The sequence below is a fragment of the Tasmannia lanceolata genome, unplaced genomic scaffold (assembly GCF_043159265.1).
Source record: "Tasmannia lanceolata isolate RefF3 unplaced genomic scaffold, GAP_Taslan_0.1 ptg000044l, whole genome shotgun sequence".
Lineage (NCBI taxonomy): Eukaryota > Viridiplantae > Streptophyta > Magnoliopsida > Canellales > Winteraceae > Tasmannia > Tasmannia lanceolata.
Window position 1 is genome coordinate 15,793,045 of NW_027518721.1, and position 24,072 is coordinate 15,817,116.

The 24,072-nt window shown below is 40.1% G+C and overlaps 1 protein-coding gene across 1 annotated transcript in view; it reads left to right on the forward strand.

Annotated features, from left to right (window-relative positions):
- The first annotated feature begins 852 nt into the window (after positions 1-852).
- The window catches only part of FK (Ergosterol biosynthesis ERG4/ERG24 family), a 29,928-nt gene continuing 6,708 nt past the window's right edge, over positions 853-24,072 (forward strand). The window contains exons 1-8 of the mRNA XM_077374578.1: positions 853-981; positions 1,095-1,212; positions 5,191-5,261; positions 9,808-9,864; positions 10,280-10,371; positions 22,770-22,817; positions 23,798-23,918; positions 24,014-24,060. Coding sequence (XP_077230693.1) covers positions 934-981; positions 1,095-1,212; positions 5,191-5,261; positions 9,808-9,864; positions 10,280-10,371; positions 22,770-22,817; positions 23,798-23,918; positions 24,014-24,060 — 602 coding nt within the window. The 5' untranslated portion in view covers positions 853-933. The remainder of the gene's footprint in view (positions 982-1,094; positions 1,213-5,190; positions 5,262-9,807; positions 9,865-10,279; positions 10,372-22,769; positions 22,818-23,797; positions 23,919-24,013; positions 24,061-24,072) is intronic.

Below are 24,072 nucleotides of genomic sequence, written 5' to 3' on the forward strand. Positions count from 1 at the left end.
TAAATAACCATACAGGCCACCCAAGTTTTATCATTATGCATAATACAGATTAAATATCTTATACATTTAATTTTTTAAATGCGAATTTCTTTGTTGCTATTAAATACTTGATTTTAAGCTTTATACTTTGACAAAATAAAATCAAGTATGCATGCGAGATTTTACATGGTGTGTGGATGTTACATAGTCCAATATTTTTTAAAAAAAGTTCTCTACGGCCCATTCCATAGGATGATCCAAACCGTCCATTTGTTGGGCCACAATGTAATTAGGTTGTATCCGAAAATCATTTCCATAGGATGATCCTTGGACGGCCCACTCCATAGGATGATCCAAACCGTCCAATTTGTTGGGCCAAAATGTTATCAGGTTGTACTCCAGAAATCATTTCCATAGGAAGATCCTTGAACGGTTTGGATCATCCTATGGAGTGGGCCCTACAGTACATTGAAAAATAATGGACAATACAGCCACACACCGTACAAAAACTCGCATGTTTTGCATGAACAAGTTCGGGGAGATGATAAATTCGCAGCCACTCCAGAATAATTCGCACCACTTGTAACGTGATTTGCCCAAAAAAACGTTTCAAGTCTGCCACAATTCATGTTATACCTTATCAGGGGTGCGAATTATCCTACAGGGAGTGCGAATTTATCATCTCGCTAATGTTCGCTATAACGCTTGCCGTTTTGACCTTTATTCCTACAAAAGATTCCGTTTTCTTGTTCATGGGGATGTAATTAGCTGAAACTGTCCCTGTAGGGCCCGCCCCTGTGGAAACGGTTAAAAAATAGATGAGAAGGTTAATCAACGGCTCAGATCATATCATTTTGCTTTTTGTCCGTACCGTTTTGCTACTTGCTAGCTGCTACTGCGTATTTGAGATAAACATAAGTAGAGAGAGAGAGAGAGAGAGAGAGAGGGAAGAGAATGGACTTGGACTCTCTTCTCCTCGCTTTAATCCCTTCATGGAGTTCGGTAAGCAAACCCTAAGATCCAAAACGCATTGGCTTTCTCTTTCTGTAAACCTAATTTCGTTTTCCTCTCTTTTATTTACATGTTGTTTACTTTCTCATTTTTCCTTGGCCTAGGTCATCTTGCTTCTATCATTCTTCGTGTACTTAGCTATAGCAGGATCTCTTCTCCCTGGCAAGATCATCCCTGGCGCGATTTTATCAGATGGCACTAGACTCCATTACCGATGCAATGGTGCGAATCTATGCATTTTGCTTCTTTTTCTTGTAATTAGTTTCAATCAGATTGCTTTGCTTTTCTGATATTTTCTCTGATTGTTTGGACATTGTAATGTCCGAAGATATTGTGGTCAAATGAATGTTCCGTTTTTCTGTATATTTCTTTGATAGTCCCTTGAGAAAAGGATAGTGTTGAGTTTGGTGATACAAAATCATCAGTTCTATTTCATTCTTGGAGCGGGTCCCACTTGGGATGTGCTCTCTCTCTCTCTCTCTCTATATATATATATATATATATATATATATATATATATATATATATATGGTTTGTATAAGAAAGAGAGGGTTTGAAGAAGAAGGGAAAATGTAGGGATGAAAGGAGAAAAGGCTAGAGCAAGGCAAGATGGTTTTCTCTTAGACCCTGTTTGGTTGCAAAAAATGTGGAAGACGGCTGGGCATTTCCCGGAATATGGAACGCATGATGTTGTTTGGTTGCCAAATTTGAGTGCAAATTCCATTTGACTACAAGACATGGAGGGGACATCATTATTAGTTTTTTTCCTATGTGGCTCCTATGTGGCGGATTTGTCCCCCCTACTAATCTTCGAACCAAAAACCTCCATTTTGGTGGATTTTAAAAGGGAGAAGAGTAGAATATGTCTTGTCATGTGTAATCATTACATTTTTCTTTCTTTCTTTCTCTCTTCTACTATCTATCTATTTTGGTAATGACACCCCTATATTTTCCACACTTCTTCTAGATGTTTGACGCCCAACCAAACACACTACCGCTCTTCCCCTATTCTCCTCTAGACAACTCTACACATCTCTCATCCTTGTCACCTTCCTGTTGACTACTATTTCCACTACTCTCCCAGCGAACCAAACAGGGCCTTGGGGGCCCTTGGAGGGCTTTTGTGGTGGAGCAAAAGCAAGGTTCTTCTTGAGGAGAAAGTTAGGGCAAGGTAAGAGAGGTTTTCTCTTGGGGGTTCTAAGAGGGCTTTTGTGGTGAAGCAAAAGCAAGTTTCTTCTACTCAAGGTTGAGGAGAAATTAAGGGCAAGAAGAGGGTTTTCTCTTGGGCTCTTGGAAGGCTTTTTGCGGTGAAGCAAAAAGAGTTTCTCCTCCTATTCTTGTTTACTCAAGATGCATTCTTCTTCTTCCATCTTTTCTATTGGATTTTGTCTATTGTAGCACAAGCATTGTGTTGGAGGATTTTCCAACTACTTCTCGAACGAGGGTTTTTCCATGTACTCGGTGTAGAGTGTCTTGGAGGTTATTTTGTGGTTACATAGAAGGTTGGAGAGAAGGGTTTTATTGGTGAATTTTACTGGTGGAGGTAACATTGTACTATTCTGGTTCTAAATAGTGGATTGAGTGTTGCCTTGTCTGTGGAGTACCCCATTGTGGTGAATCACGTATTTCCTTGTCTTCTTGTGGTTGGTTGTGATTTGCTCCCTTTGTGGTTGTATTTTGTTGGCATATATTTTCTCCATCTATTTCCATGTGTTTGCCAGTGGTAGATTGGCGGATGTTATTGGCAACGGGTTCTTGCCGCCTACAATTGGTATCAGAGTATTCAGGTTTTGCACACAAGGTGTTTGTGAAATTGCTTGAGAGATGCAACGTTTGAGAAAATGACTAGCCACATATTTAAGGTGGATCTTTTTTGATGAGAAGACGGAAGGATCCGATTGTTGACAGTGGAACCAAAGTGAATGTGGCAGGCATGCTTACTAAAACGGTTCAAGGAGAGAAGTTGGACCTGTGTTTAACTTCTCTTGGCTTCAAGAAAGAAGGCTCGACATGGCGGTGATTATGCATCAAGGTGGAGATTGTTGAGTTGGTGATACAAAACCACCGGTTCTATTTCATTCTTAGAGCGGGTCCCACTTGGCCCTTTTAAGTGGGATGTGTTTTTCTCTCTACATGTAGGATTCTATATGAAACAAAGGTTTTGAAGAAGAAGGGAAAATGCAGGGAGGAGAGGAGAAAAGGCCAGGGCAAGGCAAGAGGGTTTTCTCTTGGGGGTCATAGGAGGGCTTCTGTGGTGGAGCAAAAGCAATGTTCTTATTAAGAAGAAAGTTAGGGCAAGGCAAGAGGAGTTTTCTTTGGGGGGCTCTAAGAGGGCTTTTGGGTGAAGCAAAAACAAGGTTCTTCTACTCAAGGTTGAGGAGAAATTAAGGGCAAGAAGAAGGTTTTCTCTTGGGCTCTTTTCTGTGGTGAAGCAAAAAGGGGTTTTCCTCCTCTTGGTTAACAAGGTGTATTCTTCTTCTTCCATTATTCTTCTCCATTGGATTCTGTCTATTGTAGCACAAGCATTGTGTTGGAGGATTTTCCAACTACTTCTCGAAGGAGGGGTTTTCCATGTACTCGGTGTAGAGACTTGGAGGTTATTTTGTGGCTACATAGAAGGCTGGAGAGAAGGGTTTAATCAGTGGATTTTACTGTTGGAGGTAACATTGTACTATTTTGGTTCTAAATAGTTGATTGCGTGTTGCCTTGTCCATGGAGTATAGCCCATTGTGGTGAATCGCGTATATCCTTGACTTCTCGTGGTTGCTTGTGATTTGCTCCCTTTGTAATTGTGTTTTGTTGGCATACATTTTCTCCATCTTGTTGTGCAAGATCTTGGGTATTTTTGTGTGTTCGCCACCGGTAGATTGGCAGATGTTCTTGGTGGCGAGTTCTTGCCGCCTACAGATAGTAGCACTCAGACCACATGAATTGGTAGTCTTCCTCAATGTAAACAGTGATTGAGCTGGTCATCTGGTGGCGTTCACGGATGACCAGATGCTTAGGTTTTTTTGTTGTAGGTCACCCATGGTAGGCCCCGGGATGTGAATGTATGGCGTGGTTGTTCGGTGAATTACCAATTCAGGCAGTCCTAGGACTACTAGACTGTGCTTTGTTCTATTTTTTCTGAAAGAAAACCTAAATGTTAGGGCTTATGGGAGAGTGTTTTGTTTCTTCCAAACTTTCTATATTTGTTATGCTACATTCACATAATAAAGGAAACAAAGATTCCGAGTTATTATATTGTACCGAAATGTTTCCATTATTTTGCAAGATTTCCGCCGAAATTTCATGCCAAAACCAAAATGTTTGGTTTCGTTGATGACCGAAATCGAAATTTAAAACCTTGTCTTTAGTGCAAAAAAAAATCACGTGGGCCCACATTTTTGGGATGATCCGAAGCATTCATTTGGAAGGCACTTCCATAGATGGGGTGTGTACCAAAAATCAGATCCATAGGATCATCCTAACCCATCCAAAAGTGGAGGGAAAAAATGGGCAGACACTGTTTGTCCACAAATCTGCCCATTTTTTCCCTCCACTTTTGGATGGGTTAGGATGATCCTATGGATCTGATTTTTTGTGGACACCCTATCTAGTTAAGGGCCTTCCAAATGAATGCTTTGGATCACCCAAAAAATGTGGGTCCACCCTGTTTTCATGCACTCGAGCGCAGATAAGCTTTTTTGCGCTCTAGCGCAGGAACAATAAGCCCTATATATATTATATTATATTCTAATTCCAGTACAAAAAGTGATCAGGAATATCTGATTACTGGAAATTTAGTTTGGAAAATTTTAGTTATGTGATTATTTTGTATTAATCATGAATAAAGGAAGCTACTGTGGATACAAATTTGACAGCATTGTCCCCAGTTCTTTTGAAATTTCCATAATGCTTTGTAGTTTTTGGGTCGTTAACAATCAATCAATGTTTTTCTTTCTGAAATTATGATTGTGAGTGATAAATAAATCTTCTCTTCTAATATTTAAGTGCTAGTTGCGGAATAATGGAAATGTACACAGGTGTATTGGATAGGGAATGTTCATGTTGCATAGTGAATATACTTTTTACTCTCAGGATTGCATTTGTATCTTCATGTTTTCATCTGTTGATTCTATTGAATGGCTTTGTAACTGTAAGTTGATCTATTTCTAATACAGTATTTACCAGATTTCTCATTTCTTTCTCCCTTACCAGGTCTGGTGTCACTTCTTCTGCTGGTTACCTTGTTGGGAATTGGTGTTAGCATGAAGCTGATATCACCTACGGTACATTTCCTAGAAATTTAAATTTTAGCACCATTTTTCTCTTGTGCTATCTTTGCCCTAGATTGAAAACTATTTAATCTTGAGAAAATATGCTTCTGCTGTATTCCTTTCAAGAGCGTGCTTAGAGTTTATCTATAGGTCTTGCTATTCCTTGAAAAGATGAAGGTAAACTTATGCTTCAGAAGAATATGCTCTGGCATACATATTTGAACTGAATTTAACAAAAGCCTAAATCATTGAGGCATACTACTTAGTCTCTTGAAATTGGTTGTCTTGGTAAAATACAAGGGGAGCTGTATTTATGGTGAGGATTTATCTGCTCTGGGACTTGAATCTAGAAGATGAACATGTCCTTCATACTGTTCTCCTTCAACGGGACGTGACTTCCGTTATCGATCACCGAAGGACACATATCTCCATCATTGGTTGTACGAAACACACTGACTAGACTATTTCGTAGAGATAGAAAAGATCCTCTAGCTACAAGTGCTTTGCTTTCGTCTCTGTATGACTCATCTTCATCTTCAAATTCCCCTTCAGCCTCACCATCTTCATAATCCTCATAGTCAGTGTGGTTTCTTCAATTGGTAGTTCTTCATTCTCACCATCATAAACCCAAAAAATCGGCATATTTTCTTCCTCATCGTTAACATCATCGTCATAAGCATCTCAAATTGGCGGAGAATCATCATAATAGACTTCGTAGTAGTAGTAGGAATCATCGTCATAAGTATTAAAAACCAATATTATTTGATGGGAAAGATCTTCCATATCTTCAACCAAATCCTTTTCTTCATCCACATAGGAAAAAAGTTGTAACGAAATTTGATCTTATAGTTATAGATATTCAACTTATCGGCGTAACTCTGCTACTATTTCTCTTGAATCATACTTAGCATCTTCTTCAATTGTGGATTTTCGTTGGGTCGACATGATCTATTCCAAAGGCCTAACTCAGGCTTTGATACCAATCTTATGTAGTGCGAAAGCGGAAACGCACAAATTTGAGGATTATATTTCAGCTTGCAAGTTATGAAAACAAGAAGAATGGGTGAAATCAAGTAGAAAAACCATATCTAACTCATGTCTCTTTCAAAATAGAGTCAAAACTACATAGGCAAAATCTAGAATCAAACATAACATAATATCATCTCTCCTAAAATCCTAGAACATGTTGCTTTTATAGTAACAGAACTTTTTTTTGAATGGCGATTTATAATAACAGAACTTGCATGGAATTAGACTTCTGATTTGCTAGGGGTCAAAGAAAATAAAGAAAAGTGAAATAGAACAGACTAAAAACAATTTTTGTAGTTATTGTTCTATGTTTTCCCTCGATCGATGGATAAACACTATGATCGATGGATTGGTTCATTGGTCGACAATCTGAGCTATCAATCGATGACTTGCATTTTCATATAAACTTGTGCTCCTCTTGACGGTTTCCTCATGGCTTGATCTGGAACTTCTAGGTACTCTTGCATAATCTGGTCTGCTTCAGTTAGTGTGCAGTATGCACGGGAACCAAATGATTTGGTTTTGGCTTTGGAATGCAGGGCACTGCAAACCATTAGATTGATTGACATCCATGTTAGTTCTCATTGAATGCAACAGGATGTAAATGTGGACTCTCTTCTGATCATTTTCCAACTTTTTATTCACTTGACTCTGAAGCCTTAGATATGATAATTGAAAGTTGTTATATGGGTCGTGGAACAAATTCCCTATAAGAATAATTGTTTTTTCTGAAATTTGCGTGCAACATGAATTTAAAATGCTTGCGAAGTTAATTTTTTTGGCTTGGGAAATTTAGAGCAAGGTTAATTTTTTTTTTTTGAAGTTTTTCAAGGGACATTTTTTTCCTATTTTTGGTCTTAATATGACTTGTTATTGAAAATTGTCGTGACTTAAATAGGTGCACAGAACTTCTGAGAGACGATTTGTCCAGAAAGTTTCTCCTGGCATCTTCCCTCTTAAAAATTTTAGCTACATCAGAGTTTTTCTTTGGTGAGATAAATGGTCTATAGATGCGGAAAGGATCATAGTTCAGAGCCAATGAAATCAGTGGGATTACGAGCAGATCGCTGGGTACCTCAGTTTGGAATCTGAAGTGGTTAAACTGGTCTACCTACCTTTTTAACTGAATTTTGCGTCAGTTAGATTGTTCTCTAGTCTGATTTTTTTTTCTCACAAAGGAGTACTGATTTTCGGGATAAGAAACCCAATCTACGCTAATTTGATCTTGTACCCTAGGGGTTTTCATCAAGTTATATATATATATATATATATATATATATATATATGAGGAAACTGTTGGTGAGCTTAAACTTATGGTGAGCTAGCTTGCCCAATCACATGGGTCCCACATTTTGGGGAGTGATCCAAACCATTCATTTGCAAGGCCTTATCATAGATAGGGTGTGTACCAAAAATCAGCTCCATAGGATCATCCTAACTCCTCCATTTGTGGAGGACAAAACTGGACAGACTTGTGTCTGTCCATTTTTGTCCTCCACAAATGGAGGGGTTAGGATGATCCTATGGAGCTGATTTTTGGTACACCCCCCATCTATGTAAGGGACTTTCAAATGAATGGTTTGGATCATCCTAACAAAGTGTTCCCCCATGTGATTGGGCAAGCTAGCTCACCATAAGTTTGGTGAGCTTAAGCTCACCAACAGTTTCCTCTATATATATATATATATATATATATATATATATAGATAGAGAGAGAGAGAGAGAGAGAGAGAGAGAGAGAGAGAGAGAGAGAGAGAACGGTTCCTACACATATGTGTAGATAAGTTATCTACACACTAGCTTAAAATACAGTGGGGGCCACATTATTTGGGTGATCCAAACCATTCATTTTTAAGGTCCTCACATAGATAGGGTGTCCACAAAAAATCAGATCCATAGGATCATCCTAACCATTCGAACTGTGGAGGCAAAAAATGGACTAATTTGTGAAGGTTTAAAGACATCCATTTTACCTCCACAAATCGTAGGGTTGGGATGATCCTATGGATCTGATTTTTTGTAGACACCCTATCTATGTGAGGGCCTTTAAAATGGATGGCTTGGATCACCCAAACAATGTGGGCCCCCACTGTATTTTAAGCTAGTGTGTAGAGAACTCTCTACACATGTGTAGGAACCGTTTTCTCATATATATATATATATGAGAAAAGGGTTGTTGCGCTCGAGCGCTACTAGGCTTAGCTGCGCTCGAGCATAGAAACAGGGGGGGCCATGGGCGGGGGCTACCAAAAATCTGCTCCATTGGATCACCAATGGGTGTCCATTTGTGGGGCAAAAATGGGCAGATACTGTTTGTCCACAAATCTGTTCATTTTTGGCCCTACAAATGGACACCCTAAGGTGATCCAATGAAGCTGATTTTTGGTGGACACCCTACCCATGAAAGGGCCCATCAAATGAATGCTTTGGATCCCACCAAAAATGTGGCCCACCCCTGTCTCTGTGCTTGAGCGCAGCAACTCTACTCTCATATATATATATATATATATATATATTTTAAATTGATAATTTGGAACCTATTCTAGTTGGGACTTGGGATACACATTCTTTTGCGCCTCTTCCTGGATATTGGGTGTAGAAGCATTCGAAAACATTCTTGATATAATAAATCAGCTTCCGCTATGACATTAGCATCTAATGTATCTAGATGCTAATATCGTAGTGGAAGCTGATTTATCTAGTCTAATGTGTCTACACTGGGTACGCTAATTTTCAATTTTAGTCTTAAAAAAATGTATCTATCTGTGGCGTTCACTTTACCCATCTATATGTCGGTTCCTTTTTATGTTTTTTTTTTTTGATGACGTAGGATGTCCCCACCCCCTTCGGGAGTAGGACTAGTCCCTACGGATACACGCAACGACACACACACCACGTGTATCAGGTAAGTCGGAGGCGGGATTCAAACACTCGTCAACAGGGAGCATACCCGTGACTTTATGCCGAAGAGCCAACTGCCTCGGTGTGTCCTTTTTATGTATTCTTGGCATGATACTTATGTCCTGTTCCTAACTTAAATGTTGTTAATAACAATTTTATTATAGAAGGGAAGAAAGAATACTAAATTCCGTGTCATAGTCAACCACCTTTGGAAATCTCATTCTATCTCATGGATGTAGCTCCGGTACTGATATATTACAATATTAGAATGGATCTTATTGATATATTCCCATTTCACATCCATAGGAAGACATGGTCTTACCGGTATTGTGAGCCTTTGCTTATCCATTAGTCCCTTTACTCGCACAAACATACTTAGATTCAATCAATTAATTCTTCTGATTTTTATATTCTCAAATTCCAGAAGAATCCAGTTCTTACACTTCATAGCATTATTCCCTTCACACACACACACACACACACACACACACTTAGATTCAATTAATTAATTCTTCTGATTTTTATATTCTCAAATTACAGAAGAATCCAGTTCTTACACTTTATAGCACCCAAAATATTGCGTTAACTTTGTTTGAAGTTGAAGTAATATCTTTAAGATTGATTTCAGGTGGTAGCAGACAAGGGAGTTGAACTTCTCTCTGCTACTTTTGTGTTCAGCCTTCTTGTAAGTTCATTTGTGTATTTCAGTAGCTTGTTTAACATTCAGAAGAAATTTTTGTTGTAAAGGAATGGGGTTATTATATTAGCATTGTCTATTTCAAATGATGGATTTCTTATCACTATCTGCCTAGTTACTCTAGCTGACCACAACTATCTCTGTCTCTTTTGGATGCGATATGAATTTTTAGTCTTAGTGAAGATTTTAGATCCATGTATATATGCTTATGATGCACCTTCACTAGCAGTTTTTTATGGAAAAGATGAAATATTTTCAATTTGTTTGTGATTAGATTAAATATAACAACATGTCTATATGCCCCCTTCATGTTGTAGATCTGGCCTGTTTATGGCATGCACACATACAGTCTCATGATAATTGTTGCCTTTCAATTGTTCTTACTCTTTGCTTCTATGCCCAGGTATCTTTGGTACTATATGCTGCTGGCTGCAGGTCTCATGATCAGTGTTCATCTTTAAAGCCGCATGTCACGGGAAATTTAATCCATGACTGGTACTTTGAAGCATTCACTTACGTTTTTATTGAGATTTAAGAGTTTGCTTTTTTTGAAATAGTAAATCATAGTTGGAGAGTGATGGAGCACCCTTTTTTTCTGTTTTTCATTTTAATAACTTCCCGTTTCTACTTGATCAATATAAATGCAAAAAAGAGAATGCACTCATTTAAATTTTTCTGATTAGGTTTTCATAGGATTAATGCAAGCAACGTTTTTTTTCATTTGAGCGTTCAATATGCTGTCAATGACCTGAGAGTTTGATTGTACAATATATGTCATATATGTATTGTTGAGAGACGAGAGGAGAGGAGAATGAAGAAGAAGAGTGAGTTGGAGAGATGCTCCCCCTCACTTATGTATATGAAAAGAAAAGTACAAATACCATACACTGTAACACTCCCCCTCAAGCTGGAATGTAGATGTCATACATTCCTAGCTTGTTACAAATATCATTTATCTTGGCTTTACTCAAGGGCTTGGTAATTACATGAGCTAGTTGATCTATGGATCTAGTGAAAGTAGTGTATATGTCTCCTTTTTGGATCCTTTGGTGTATGAAATGACAATCCACCTCTATGAGCTTGGTTCGTTTATGAAACACAGGATTGGTGGCAATGTGAATCGCAGCTCTATTATCACAACAAAGCTGAGCAGGAGATAAGGAAGGGAAGTTGATCTCAGATAGAAGAGAGCGCAACCAAACAAGTTCTCCGTCTGTGTGTGACATGGCACGATATTCTGCCTCTGCACTCGACTTGGCTACCACGTCTTGTTTCTTACTTTTCCAACACACTAAGTTACCTCCAAAAAAGGTACAATATCCCGTGGTAGATCTCCTGTCTGCTGGTGACCCTGCTTATTCTGCATTACGAAATCCTTCCAACTTCTCATGTCCATGCTTCTTGAATAACAAGCCTTTGCCCGGCGCACTTCTCAAGTAGCGAATAATCTGAATCACGACAGTGCAATGGGAGGTGCGTGGTGCAGTCATGAACTAGCTAACCACCCCACTGCATATGAAATATCTGGGCGAGTAACTATAAGGTAGATCAGTTTCCCTACTAGTCGTCTATATCTGCCAGGGTCATCTAGCAAGTCTTCCTCGTCTGGATGTAGCTTTGTATTTGGGTCCATTGGGACACTGCTGGCTTCCTTTTTTTTTTTTTTTTGTACTGGTCAACTGCTGGCTTCCTACCCATAGAATCAGTCTCATCTAACAGATCTAGTACATACTTCCTCTGTGAGAGGGAGAGACTGCTCCTAGAATAACCTACCTCGATTCCCAAAAAGTATCTCAGAAGCATTAGGTCTTTTGTGGAAAATTCTTTTTGAAGAAATGCCTTTAACCTCTATATGCCATCCGTGTCACTCTCTGTAATGATAATGCCATCCACATAGACTATGAGAAGGACATGCCCATCATCAGGTCTCTGACTAAATATAGAGTGGTCAACTGCACACCGTGTCATACCAAATCGCATAATAGCATCACTGAATCTTCCAAACAATGCTCTAGGAGATTGTTTGAGCCCATATAAAGATTTGTGCAGTCGGCACTCTTAGGAGGAGATCTCCTCCCCCCCCCGGAGCAACATACCCTGGAGGTTGCTTCATATACACCTCCTCAGTCAAGTCGCCATGGAGAAAGGCATTCTTGTCATCAAGTGGAAATAAGGGCCATCCTCGGTTGACAGCAAGGAATATCAGCACTCTGACAAAAGGGATTTTGGCAACGAGGGAAAAAGTCTCGATGTAGTCAACCCTAAATATCTATGTATACCCATTTGCAACAAAGCGCGCCTTCAGGTGCTCAACTGTCCCATCCGGCAGATACTTGATCGTAAAGACCCAACGACAACCCACTGGCTGAGCACCATGAGGAATGGGAACCAAGTCCTAAGTGTGATTGGCCTGAAGAGCGGCCATCTCAAGGTGACAAGGTCCATAGTCAGGGACGGAGCCAAGGGGGGTTCCAGGGTGGGGGGGGCAATTGACCCCCCCCCTGAAATCTGGAAAATTTCCAAAATCTATGGATTAAGAGTTTTCATAAAGTTAACCCCTCTTCTATGAAAATCATGAATCTTCCCTATCTTATAGGCTTTTGCCAACTAAATTAATGCATTTTTCCACCTAGATTAACTCTATCCAGAATCTTCCACCTATTAATGCCGTTTTTCTACCTAGATTAACCCTTCTCTCTCTCTCTCAATATTAATCAATGCCCTCTCTCTCGTTTCAACTGATTTGCTGAGGGGATGGCACATTATCTGCATGATTGTATATGATGTAGGCCCGTATTTGAAAAATAGTACACCACAAGACAATCAAAACCGTCAATTTGATTAGTCATAAGATTTTACATGGCGTAAGCCCGTATCAGAAAAATTGTATTGTACGGGGTGCACCACAGGATGATCTAAACCATCCATTTGATGAGCCAAGATGAAAATAGGTCATGCCCAAAAATTCATTTATGTGGGAACATAATATGATGTACACCTCTATATATTAGAGGGCTAGGATCATTCCATTTAAATGAATTTTTGGGCATAGCCTATTAACGTTGTGGCCCATCAAATGGACGGTCTGGATCATCCTATGGCATGGCCTGTACAATACTTTTTGAAAAATGCTAGACTATACATGTGAAAACTCTCTACTAGTTAATTATGAGATTTTATATGGTGTATGAATGTAAAGTCAAGTTTTTTTTAAAAAGTAGGGCCCAATTCATATGATGATCCAATCTGTTCATTTGTTGCACACGATATAAGTAGGTTGCACACCTGCACCCCGTAAATCATCTCCATAGGATGATCCTAACCCTCCGATCTATAATGGGATTGCTAGCTATAGAAACCTCTATAGATTGAATGGTTAGGATCATCCTATGGTGATGATTTACATGATGCAACCTATTTATGTTGTGGCCCAATAAATGAACGGTTTGGACCACGTATGAAGTGGGCCCCATAGTATTTTTGAAAAATGCTTGACTTTATGTGAACGCAAAATATAAAATCTCGAATATTATTGGGATTTTCAAAGTAGAAAGTGATCCTCTTGGGGGGTCTTGGAATTTATTAAATCACCAATATTCTTGGGCAATGGATAGTGGGCCATACTACATCAAAATTTGAGGTGTAAAATGTGGGCTCCACCTTATGCATAGGTTAGGGGGAGATGGTGGGCCCTAACTATCAAACATAAAGTGTAGAATGGTAGGCCTCAACATTCTATAACAACCTTCTTTTCGACTTTGCCCCCCCTAGAGCAAATTCCTGGCTTCGTCCCTGTCCATAGTAGTACGCTAGCCTGGATGAGGAAGGGCCTCAGGCATAGACATGGGTAAGGAAATAGAGGACAAGGAAGACACAAAATTGTGAAAAGTATGAGTGAGATGATCATAAGAGACAAAGTGAGAAATAGGATGGGCAGTAGAATGGGAACGAGTCCGTGAATCAATAGGGGAGTCTACAACCACATCAAGAGAGGGAACAAGAGGTACCTGAGATGAATGGTCCGGGATCGTCGACTGAGAATATGATGCCTCTTGAGGAGGGTTGGGGGCATGTGGCCGCTGTCGTCGCTGATAAACTTGTATGGGTGCGTTTGGATCGTCGTAATCAGGAATCGGTAACGGTATATGATACCGACTTAAGTGATTCTAGCATTTGTTTGCAATTTGCAAATGGAATAGGAAAGAAAATTTGAGTCCCGGCGGAAATAATGTGGGAATATTAGGTGTAAATTGATACACGCCCTAGGGGGTGGTATTTTGATTCCTAGAATCACGAGAGGAAAAAAAGGAGTGAAAAATCTCTTGAATATTTTCCTCTCGTCTCCTCGCCTCTTCTCGAGAATAATAATTAGGTTTTCCTCTCACAAACGAACCTCTCATCTCCTCGCCTCATCTCTCCGGATCTGAATCACCACCAAGGGATAAGGTATGCATCTCTCTCTCTCTCTCTCTCTCTTCGTGCCTATGTTTTTTACAAAATCCAGAGATGGGTCTCTCTCTCTTCATGTCTATGTTTTTCACAAAACCCTAAGACGGTCTCTCTCTCTCTCTCTCTGAATTTGTGTATCTTAGATGCCAAGGCCCTCATTATTTTGGATTTTGAGATAACCTAGATGCTAAGAACCTGTTTGTTTTGGATTTTGATATCGGCCATGGATAAGAGAGTCGATGGGAAGGAGATGAGGGGAAAGGAAAGAGGAGAGGGTGGGTACAAGCTGCCAGGCTAATTCTACAGTGGGTCCCAGGTGGAAAAATGTGACTTGAGGAATAGAAAAATGAGAAGTAAAAAGGCATAAAAGAACCCTTTGCAGCCCCTAGCCTCTGTATTGCTAAATCTTTGGCTTTATTGAATTCAAGCAAAATAAAAAATATATATCCTTCATTGAATCTTAGGAAAAATATCCATCAAAAAATCATTACTCCTGGTAGAATAGAAGCGTCATTATTGTTGATGTATTTTTTTATATTACCAAATGCTAGAATGGGAATAATGATTGATACCCTAGATAAATTCCAAAGTGTACACAAACACTAGAATTGGAATCATTATCCATTTACGGGGGGAATTGGAATTGGATTGGAACGTGATACCGTTACCGATTCCGGCGATCCAAACGCGTCCTATAGGAGTTGAAAGAGGAGGAAGAGGAGTAGGAGAACCCGAAGGTAGTGGCAATGGTACGGAGGGTGAACATACATGATCAGGTAGAACAGGAAGAGAAAGAGGAACTCGAGGGTCGGATACAATGGGACTACTCTCAGTAGGAGCAGTAAAGTAGGAGAAGAACTCAAAGAATGTGACATCGGCAGAAACAATCAAGCGCAGTAGTCGAGGACTATTACAACGATAACCTTTCTAGGTGCGATAATACCCCAAAGAAACAAATTGCTCCGCCTGAGGGGCCAACTTATCCAAGCTGGGGGAGAGGTTTTGAATAAAGCAAACACAACTGAAAATCCGCGGAGTGAGGGGAAATGGGTCCCCCCCCTGAGGATGCAAGACCGAGAAGGGGGAGGAGCCATCTAAGACAGAAGAGGGGAGGCGAGTAGCCAGGAAACAGAATGTAAGGATGGCATCGCTCCAATAGATTTGAGAAACCCGCATTTGAAAGAGAAGAGTGTGGGCCATATCAACTAAGAAGCGGAGTTTCCTCTCGGCAATATCATTTTGCTGGGAGGTGTAGGCGCAAGAGGACTGATGAATAATGCCATGGGTGGATAAGAAATCCCGAAAATCAGTAGAGAAGTATTCCCTAGCATTAGCAGTGCGCAAACACTTAAGAGGGCAATCATACTGGGTAGTAATCTCTGCATGAAACGTGCAAAAGACCTCAGAGCGGTCTTTAAAGAGAAACACCAAAGTCGCATGAGAGAAATCATTCACAAAGATGACAAAATAGCGAGAACGAGAGAGAGAGATGTGGTCATGGCAGGACCCCATATATTAGAATGTACTAGCTCAAAAGGAGCAGAGGCACGACTAATGAACCAGGAGGGGAAGGACACACGATGGAGTTTTCCGAGCTGACAGGACTCGCACTGAAAGGGCTGAAGTGGGCTATAAACAACAGAGGACTGTTGAAGACGCGAAAGAGAGGGATGGCCGAGACGACAATGCCACTGGTAGGCATCAACAGAAGCACGCACCATAGCAGGGGGGGGGCAATCAAGGCGATAGCGGCCATCCACCACACGCCCCAAACCAATTGTCTTCCCAATCGACAATCCTGAAAAACACAATAAGAAGGAAAGAAATAGACAGAACAGTTAAGAGTCTTAGTGATTTGGTTAACCGAAAGTAAATTGAATGGGGATTGAGAAACACAAAAGTACTGAGGATAACAGAAGACTAGAGTGGGGAGAAATAGTACTGATACCGGAAATAGGGGTAGTGGCCCCATTGGCCAAAATAACTGTATGAGAGGCGGAGGGAAAGGGCGTGAAAGAATGAAGAGAGGCAGAGTCACCCATCATGTGGTTGTAGGCCCTCGAATCAATAATCCAATTGCCGGAGGTGGTGAGGAGAGAAGCTGGCGAACCACTAGGCTGGGCAAAAGGTGCAGTGGGTGCTCGGTGGTGCATACGCAGGCGCAAAAACTCACCATACTCGGCCCTAGAGATAAGTAAACAATCATCATGGGCAACTGGTCCAGCGGAGGGGATGTAGAGGCATAGTATGTAGGCACTGAATTTCCCGCGGCCGGATAAGGGGTGTAGGAAGGGCGCCCACACCCATCAGCAACACGGCTACTTGTAGAAGCATGGCCACGAACACGGCCCCGATGGCCTTGACCTCTGGCAAAGAGACCACTGTCATGGCCAGAATGGTCACCACCATCATATTGCGCCAAGAATAGAAGTAACAGGAGAAGAGGCACTAGGCCCATGTAGCCAAATACAGCGCTGTGCACAAACGAGGGTCCCTGGGAGGCAAGGAATGGACCCGTCAAGAGGGACATAAGCCATGAGGACAGGAATATAGATGCACGCTCAACCACACAACAATAGAGGAGAAATGAGAGGGGTGGAATCAAACGACGGGCCCAGCCAGGATACCGTAGCTCCGATGAAGAGTGAAAGTAGAAGAAGACATAAGGCCACTAGCCAGGATGAGAAGAGAGGCTACGAGATGAAGACGGAGGCACAATAGGTCACTCGGTCATTTCATCAAACACGTGGCGTGCACCTTTGATACCTCGACTCCGAAGAAGCCGAAGAGCAAATGTAGACATAGGGCTAGTAGCCAGAGAAGAGAGATAAAGGAGCCAAGGAGATCGGAGCCACAGAGAAGAAGAGAAATGAAGACAGAGAGGATTTAGACCATGTTGGAGAGCGTAGAGAAAGGGATTAAGAAGGCAAGAAAGGGAAAGGAGAGAGGGGTGAAGGGGTGGCGGAAATACATGGAGGAGGAGGTGGAAGGGTGTGAGAGGGAGTGAGTTACGGCAAGGGAAAAGGGGGTGGTGGGGTCGGGAGGTCGGGGGGGGGAGGGGGGGGGGGGAGGGGGAGGAAGGGTAGGGCTAGGGTTAGGTTGAGGAAAATGGGGAGGAAGAAGGAGGTGGTGCAATGGGGTCTCCCTAAAGGATCAAAGCCCTAGGGCTATGATACCATGTTGAGACTTGAGAGACAAGAGAGGAGAGGAGAATGAAGAAGAAGAGTGAGTTGGAGAGACGCTCCCCCTCACTTATGTATTTATATAAAGAGAAAAGTACAAAGACCAAAGAGCCCTTAGGCATATATACACTCTAACATGTGTGTGTGTGTGTGTATATGTATGCACAATATTAAATTCTCATTACAAGTTTTGGTAAAATTGTAGAGCATAGATGGGGATTCTACTTATTTAATGATGCTAGATTACACGATGTTGATCCATTCACAGTTGAGCTTCTTAGACTGAGTCATTGGGGTATTTTGTCCTTTGTATGCGTACAGATGTATGTTAGGATTGCCTCCTCCCAATTATAAATTTGGCCTTTTATATCTTATAAATCTGTCTTCTCATATGAGGATATTTGTTGCTGAAAACACTAGGGAAGGAATGCGATTTGCACAACATTATCATCATGTCGATCTTGTTTACACTCATATTTATCAACTATGAAGCACGGGTACTTTAAAAAAGCCCTCGTACCCGTGTCGGGTGCGTATCCGGTACGGGTATGCTCAGGTACATTCCGGGTACGCACCCAACTGTGGATTAAAAAAAAAAAATCAATTTTGGGACTTGGGTGCGTGTCGGGTGCGTTTGGGGTGCGCACCCCGACGCACCCGACTTGTTTCACTTGTTTTTTTTTTTTATGTAAGTTACGGGGGGCTGTGTGGGGTAAACGTGGGGGGTTAAATGAGACATACAATGTAATGGGTGGGTTGTGTGGAGTAAAGGTTGGGGTGGGGGGGGGGGGTGTTTAAAAAACACTTAAAAGAAAGAATTAGGGTTTCTCTCGCTCTCTCTCTCTCTCTCTCTCTCTCTCTCTCTCTCTCTCTCTCTCTCTCTCGCCCGACTCCCTCTCCCGACGGAAAATCTCTCTCCGGCTCTCCCTCCCTCTCTCACAATGGTATTTATCTCTCTCTCTCACCCTCCCTCTCTACAACTCTCTCTCTCTCTCTATTCCTCTCTCTCTCTCTTTCTCCCATTTTTTTTTCTTTTTTCTTGAGATTATGCCAACTGATTGTGTTCCCCAAACCTATTTTGTCCAATAATAGGTTTAGGGCTGACAATCAGTTGTCATAATCTACAAATAGGTTTTGGGAGAACAATCGGTTGTCAAAATCTGAAACGAACAGGGCCTTAAACCCTAGATCTTTACTGTTGTACATGGGATTTGCTAGACCCATAATAAGTTTTACTGTTGTATATGGGATTTGCTAGGCAATTTTGCAAAACACATTTCGCGGCTCATTTTCTCAGGAGAGAACATACACCTCAGATAAATTAAATGAATAGGAAAAAATATGCTGCTAGTTGGTTGTTCTCTTGTGAAAAAGTGAGCTACAAAATGGCTTTATGTAATTTGTAATTTTGTTCCCTTGTTAGGTACTTGTTTGTTTGTATTTTCATTGTTTGAGATTGTGGCTACCAATTGAGAGCCCAAAACTGATTATTTGATTGCTCTCCTATTGTTTTTTTATTTTTTTTGTAATTTTTATAAATATATAATAAAATATTAAAATATATTATTATATTCGGCGTACCCGAACGTACCCGCACCCGGGTTTTTTGGAAAATCGCGTACCCGTGTACCCGTGTCGTGTTGTACCTGTACCCGTACCCGTGCTTCTTAGTTTATCAACAAAGGAAGACAAACACCATTCAAAAAAAAAAAAAAACAAACAACCAAAGAAACACAAATGATTAATTTATTTGTAAGTGGTCAAACAACACTTCTTCATATAATATGCCAAATTATTCTTGTAAATGTACAATGTGCCCTTTTGCAGGTTGAGAAATAGTCATGTAGATATGACTACCAACTAACTTTTTATATACAATGAGATCTGGTTACAACATTGTTTATAGTCAAGTAATCCTGAGCTTAATATTAAGCTTGATGGGTGCATTATCTGTTTGTCGTGCATGACTGGTACGGCCTGAGGGATACTTCAGCTAAGACAAAAGCTAGCCCTAAGGAGAATACACAGCTTCAAGATTAAGAAAATAGCGGAGAAATCCAAACTCCGAAGTCAAAGTCTGTCTCAGACTACTGCTGTGGTTGTTTACCAAAAAAAAAAAAAAAAAACAGAGAAAAAGATGAAGTTGCTGCTTAATTGGGTTACATTTTGTTGGCCGAAAGGTGGATGTTTGGATATTAAGAATGTGAAGATCCTTAATTGTAGCTTCGTCAATGATGATAGTGAGCTATGGGTCAAATTTTGAGAGATATATGTGAAAAGTGAAATGGTTTTCTTCATCACGAGGGTTGGAAATCTAGTGCATCTCATGTATGGAGTAAATATTAAAGAGGATTTTTGTACGTAAGGTTTGAGTTTGGGGATGGAATGGATTTGGAGTAGTATTAAAGAGGAATTTCTGTATGTAAGCTTTGATATCGTCTGGAGTTTACGATACTGATGTTTAGACGACGGAGATGCGCCATGCATTATTTCACTGGAGATACCTTGTTCGTTGGAGAGGACGTTTTCTGATCTAGTGTTCTTGAGTGGTTGCAGTGCAATTGCAACTACTTTACGAGGATATATTTCAACATATGATTGACTTCTACTCCCACATGGAGGGAGCTGGTGTGATTCAGCCATCATTTTAGCCATTAGATTTAGTTTTTTACTATTGGACTATTGGACATGTGTTATTTTCATGTTAGGTAGTATTTTGTTTGATTTATTAGTAATTTTATTTAGCTTAAGATGTGAGGGATGTCCACATCAGCCTATTACCCAACTTACCCCTTTTACATGGCCCATTTATCCTTTTAAACCCATCTTTCATAGCCTTTTAAACTTCCTATTAGTTAAAGTGTTAAACTCCTACAAATTCACTTAAAACCCTTTATTACCTTTTCTTTTAACTATTGGTTAAAGGCTTAAATAATTCAATCCCTTCATATAAAGAGAAATTATATGGTGTAAGGCCTTTGTACGGTAGAGGTACCACCCTTGATATTTGATCCAACAGCAGCTTCTCAAAAAGTGAGCTGCTTTTGAATCAAATATCAAGGGTGGTACCCCTACCGTATTGTTGTAAGGCCTTACACCATATAAAAACTCTCATATAAATGCACGGAATACCCACTTAAAAAAGAGCTAACTTTGAAAAACGTGAAGAAACTCTTCCATCTCTTCCTTCTTGTCTCTTCTCTCCTCCCTCACTTTCTCTCTATAATCGACCTTCCCCTTGGTCGACTTCTTGCCCCTTCTCTTCTCCCTTTCACCTCCGCTCTTCTATTACACACCCTCCCTTTTCTTCATTCTTAATGCATTTATTTTTCTCCCCATTCCACTTCATCATTCCCTGTCGGATTTTTAAATTGTTCCCCCTTTTCTCATTTTCTTTCGTCTTACTTCCTACTTTCATATTTCCCCTTTCCTCCTCACCCTTCCCGATTGGGTTTATGAACCCTTCCCCATTTTCTCCTTATCTTTCTCCCCCTTGATCCTCTTTTCCCATTTTCTTGATTTTGATCTTTCTTGGATCTTGATCTCATTTTCTTTTCTTGATATTGATCTTGCTCTTTACTAGATCATGATCTTTTCTTGATTTTATTTTTTTGGATCTTGATCTTCCTTGCCCTTCCTGATCTTGATACTTCATTTCTTCATCTCTTATTATATTGGCTGAGATCTGCCCTACTTTCCGCCACTTTAGCTTTCTCTCCTTCTCCTCTCGACCATTACCCGCAGTGGATGATCAAGGACGAAGCCAGGCACGTTACTCGCTGGTACGGATCGTTTTCTATTCATTTTAGCAGCCTACCCTCGTATTCCCTACCTCTAAACATTCTCCCATCAGATTTACACCTTTATTTTCCCTGATCAGCCATACCAATATCATATTATTATCAACTATTTTCTTATCATTGTTGGATATCATTTGGGCCAGATTTTTTTAGATCTGATTGTTATAACAGATTTTCAGTTGAGATCTGATTTTATATCCCGCTAGTTGTTGTCTTCCTTTTGGACTTATTGTCTGAGACTTGCTTGGGTTGTTTAATTTCTGTTTGATGTATGAAATCCAAAGTGGCTGATTTAATTATTATGACTCGGCTGATTTGATTATTATGACTTTGCTGATTTGATTATTATGACTTTTTTGAGCTGATTTTGCACTGCATGTTGCTGATTTACTGAAATTAGAACTTATGCTCTGAAGTTCCCAGAAATCAATATGCAAGCTCTAGGTTTTGCACTAGTGGAACTTGAGAACCAACCCCACGTCTTCATAGAGATATGGGCTTGAAGAGTTACATAAAGTGCCTTTAGGTAAATCCAATGGTGGTCCTCATCCTATAAACATAAAAGTAACTGAAAGAATTGCGCCAAAACATACATGTAAATAAACCTATACCATTTTAACTCTTAAACAATATTATCAAAAATTTACTTTCACTTATTCAAAATATACCAAGTAATATAAAAGGGAAAAAATATGACTTCTTCAATATATAGCAGTAAATAACTTGGCCGTGTGGTGATGAAGAAACAGTCATCGCAGATCATGAGCATTGTAAATAACTCTGAATGACTGCTAAATTGGACTTGTTTTTGGGGCCTATTTGTCACCATATAAGGCTCTTTGAAGTCGGAAAACCTACTTTTTAGAATGAGTCAGTACAAGAGGTGTTTGCATGTAATCCTCCATTAAAAAAGGCATTCTTCACTTCCCTTCGAAAAATCTGCCATCGATAAACTACAGCTACCACAATAAATGTCCTCACTAGTGCCATTTTGGATGCAAGAACTCCTAATGGTCTACATCGTACTCCCAGTTCAAAACCTTATCCAATAAAGAAGCTTTATACTGCTCAAGGTACCATATTACCATCAGAGTGGGTTTCTGCATGTACACCCACTTACACTTGCTAACTGTGTTACTCTGATGAAGATGTGCTAATATGTGTTTTGCTGTAAATTTTATATTTCTCCCAGCATTTGCAAGAGCATTTGTATTGTGCAGGAAAGGTCTAGTAAGATAAGCATTCAAGTGACTTGTGTTCCCTCACACAATGATTGTTGATTTTTATTTGTGCCCTTGTTCCCTGAAAAGGCTTTGTATTCATTGCTTGTCTCAACTTCGAATTAGTTTTTCTTGAGCAGATGGTGTGACCTCTATATTGTTGATTGTTTTCTCCCTATAGATGGACTTGGAGCAATTATCTTGATTTCTACATCCTATTATTTTTTTCCTTGGGATAATAGGTGGTTTGGAATACAGCTGAACCCTCAGTTTATGGGAGTTGATCTAAAGTATGTGAACCTATCTTCTGGTTTCTTTGAATTTCCATTCTGTTGTCAATTGATTAGAATTATGAACTAGCAATCATATTTAACTTAATGTTGAATGCTGCTCATCATGCATTTCAATTATTTTTTGAGAAAAATAATTTCTTCTGAAACAGCATATTTGCAACACTTCTGAAAAAGCATATTTGGCTATAGCCCGACCTCCAATGTCTAGGGATGCTATGGGTGCCAACTCAGTTTCTGCATCACACTTGTGTCTAGTCCTCATTTCCAATCTGTGGAACAACCAATCATTCCAAAAGCTTAAGCTAATGGAGAAGGCGTTATTTGATCTTTTATAATTTAACATTCCTCATGTGTGGCCCCTCTCTTTTTTAGGGTTGGCTTACACGTGGTGGCACACATGGCCCCTCTTTTGGGTTGGCCATTAGATTTGGATTTTTTAATATCAAGGAGTTTTGAACCCAAAACCTTGGCTCTGATACCATGTGAAACAACAAATTACGCCAAAAGCTTAAGCTGTTGAACAAGGTGTTATTTAATCTTTTATACTGTAACACAATCTTTAAAATCTCCCCGCGTCATCGTGGCCTCCCCTTGAGTCGACTCCATTTTACCTTGGCCGTGTTCTTGTCCAAGTCCGCATTTTGCCCTTCAAAGTCAATCAAAACTCCTTCGACTCTCCTGAGTTATGACCCCGTCAACCGAGAACTCGACTGCATCATGCCGAGTTGACTAGGATTTTCTTTGATCGCATTTGACCCGCCCGCATCCGCGTTTTAAAGCACTGTTTACAACGGTCTGTTCATATATTAACCACAACCCCATCAATCTAACTTATTACTTTTGAATGTACTAGGTAGTTCAAACTGCCTAAATTAGTTATCCCATGTTAGTGGATTATTAGCCTTGCCAATGCAAGGAGAGATTTCTGCTTAGGTTTCTTCTAACAAACAAATTTGGCTGTTTTTTTTCTCATGTAGATTTTTCTTTGTTAGAGCTGGGATGATGGGATGGCTACTTATCAATCTGTCTGTTTTAGCAAGAAGTATTCAAGATGGCAACGCTCACCGTTCAATGATCCTTTACCAGCTCTTTTGTGTGGTACAGTGGATATTGTAATTCTATATTGTCAATTTCGTGGTGGCAGATATCAACTTCAATTACCTAAGTTTCGCATTGTTCCTCTCTATTTTCAGTTTTACATTCTGGACTATTTCTTTTATGAGGAGTACATGACTTCTACGTAAGTATATCA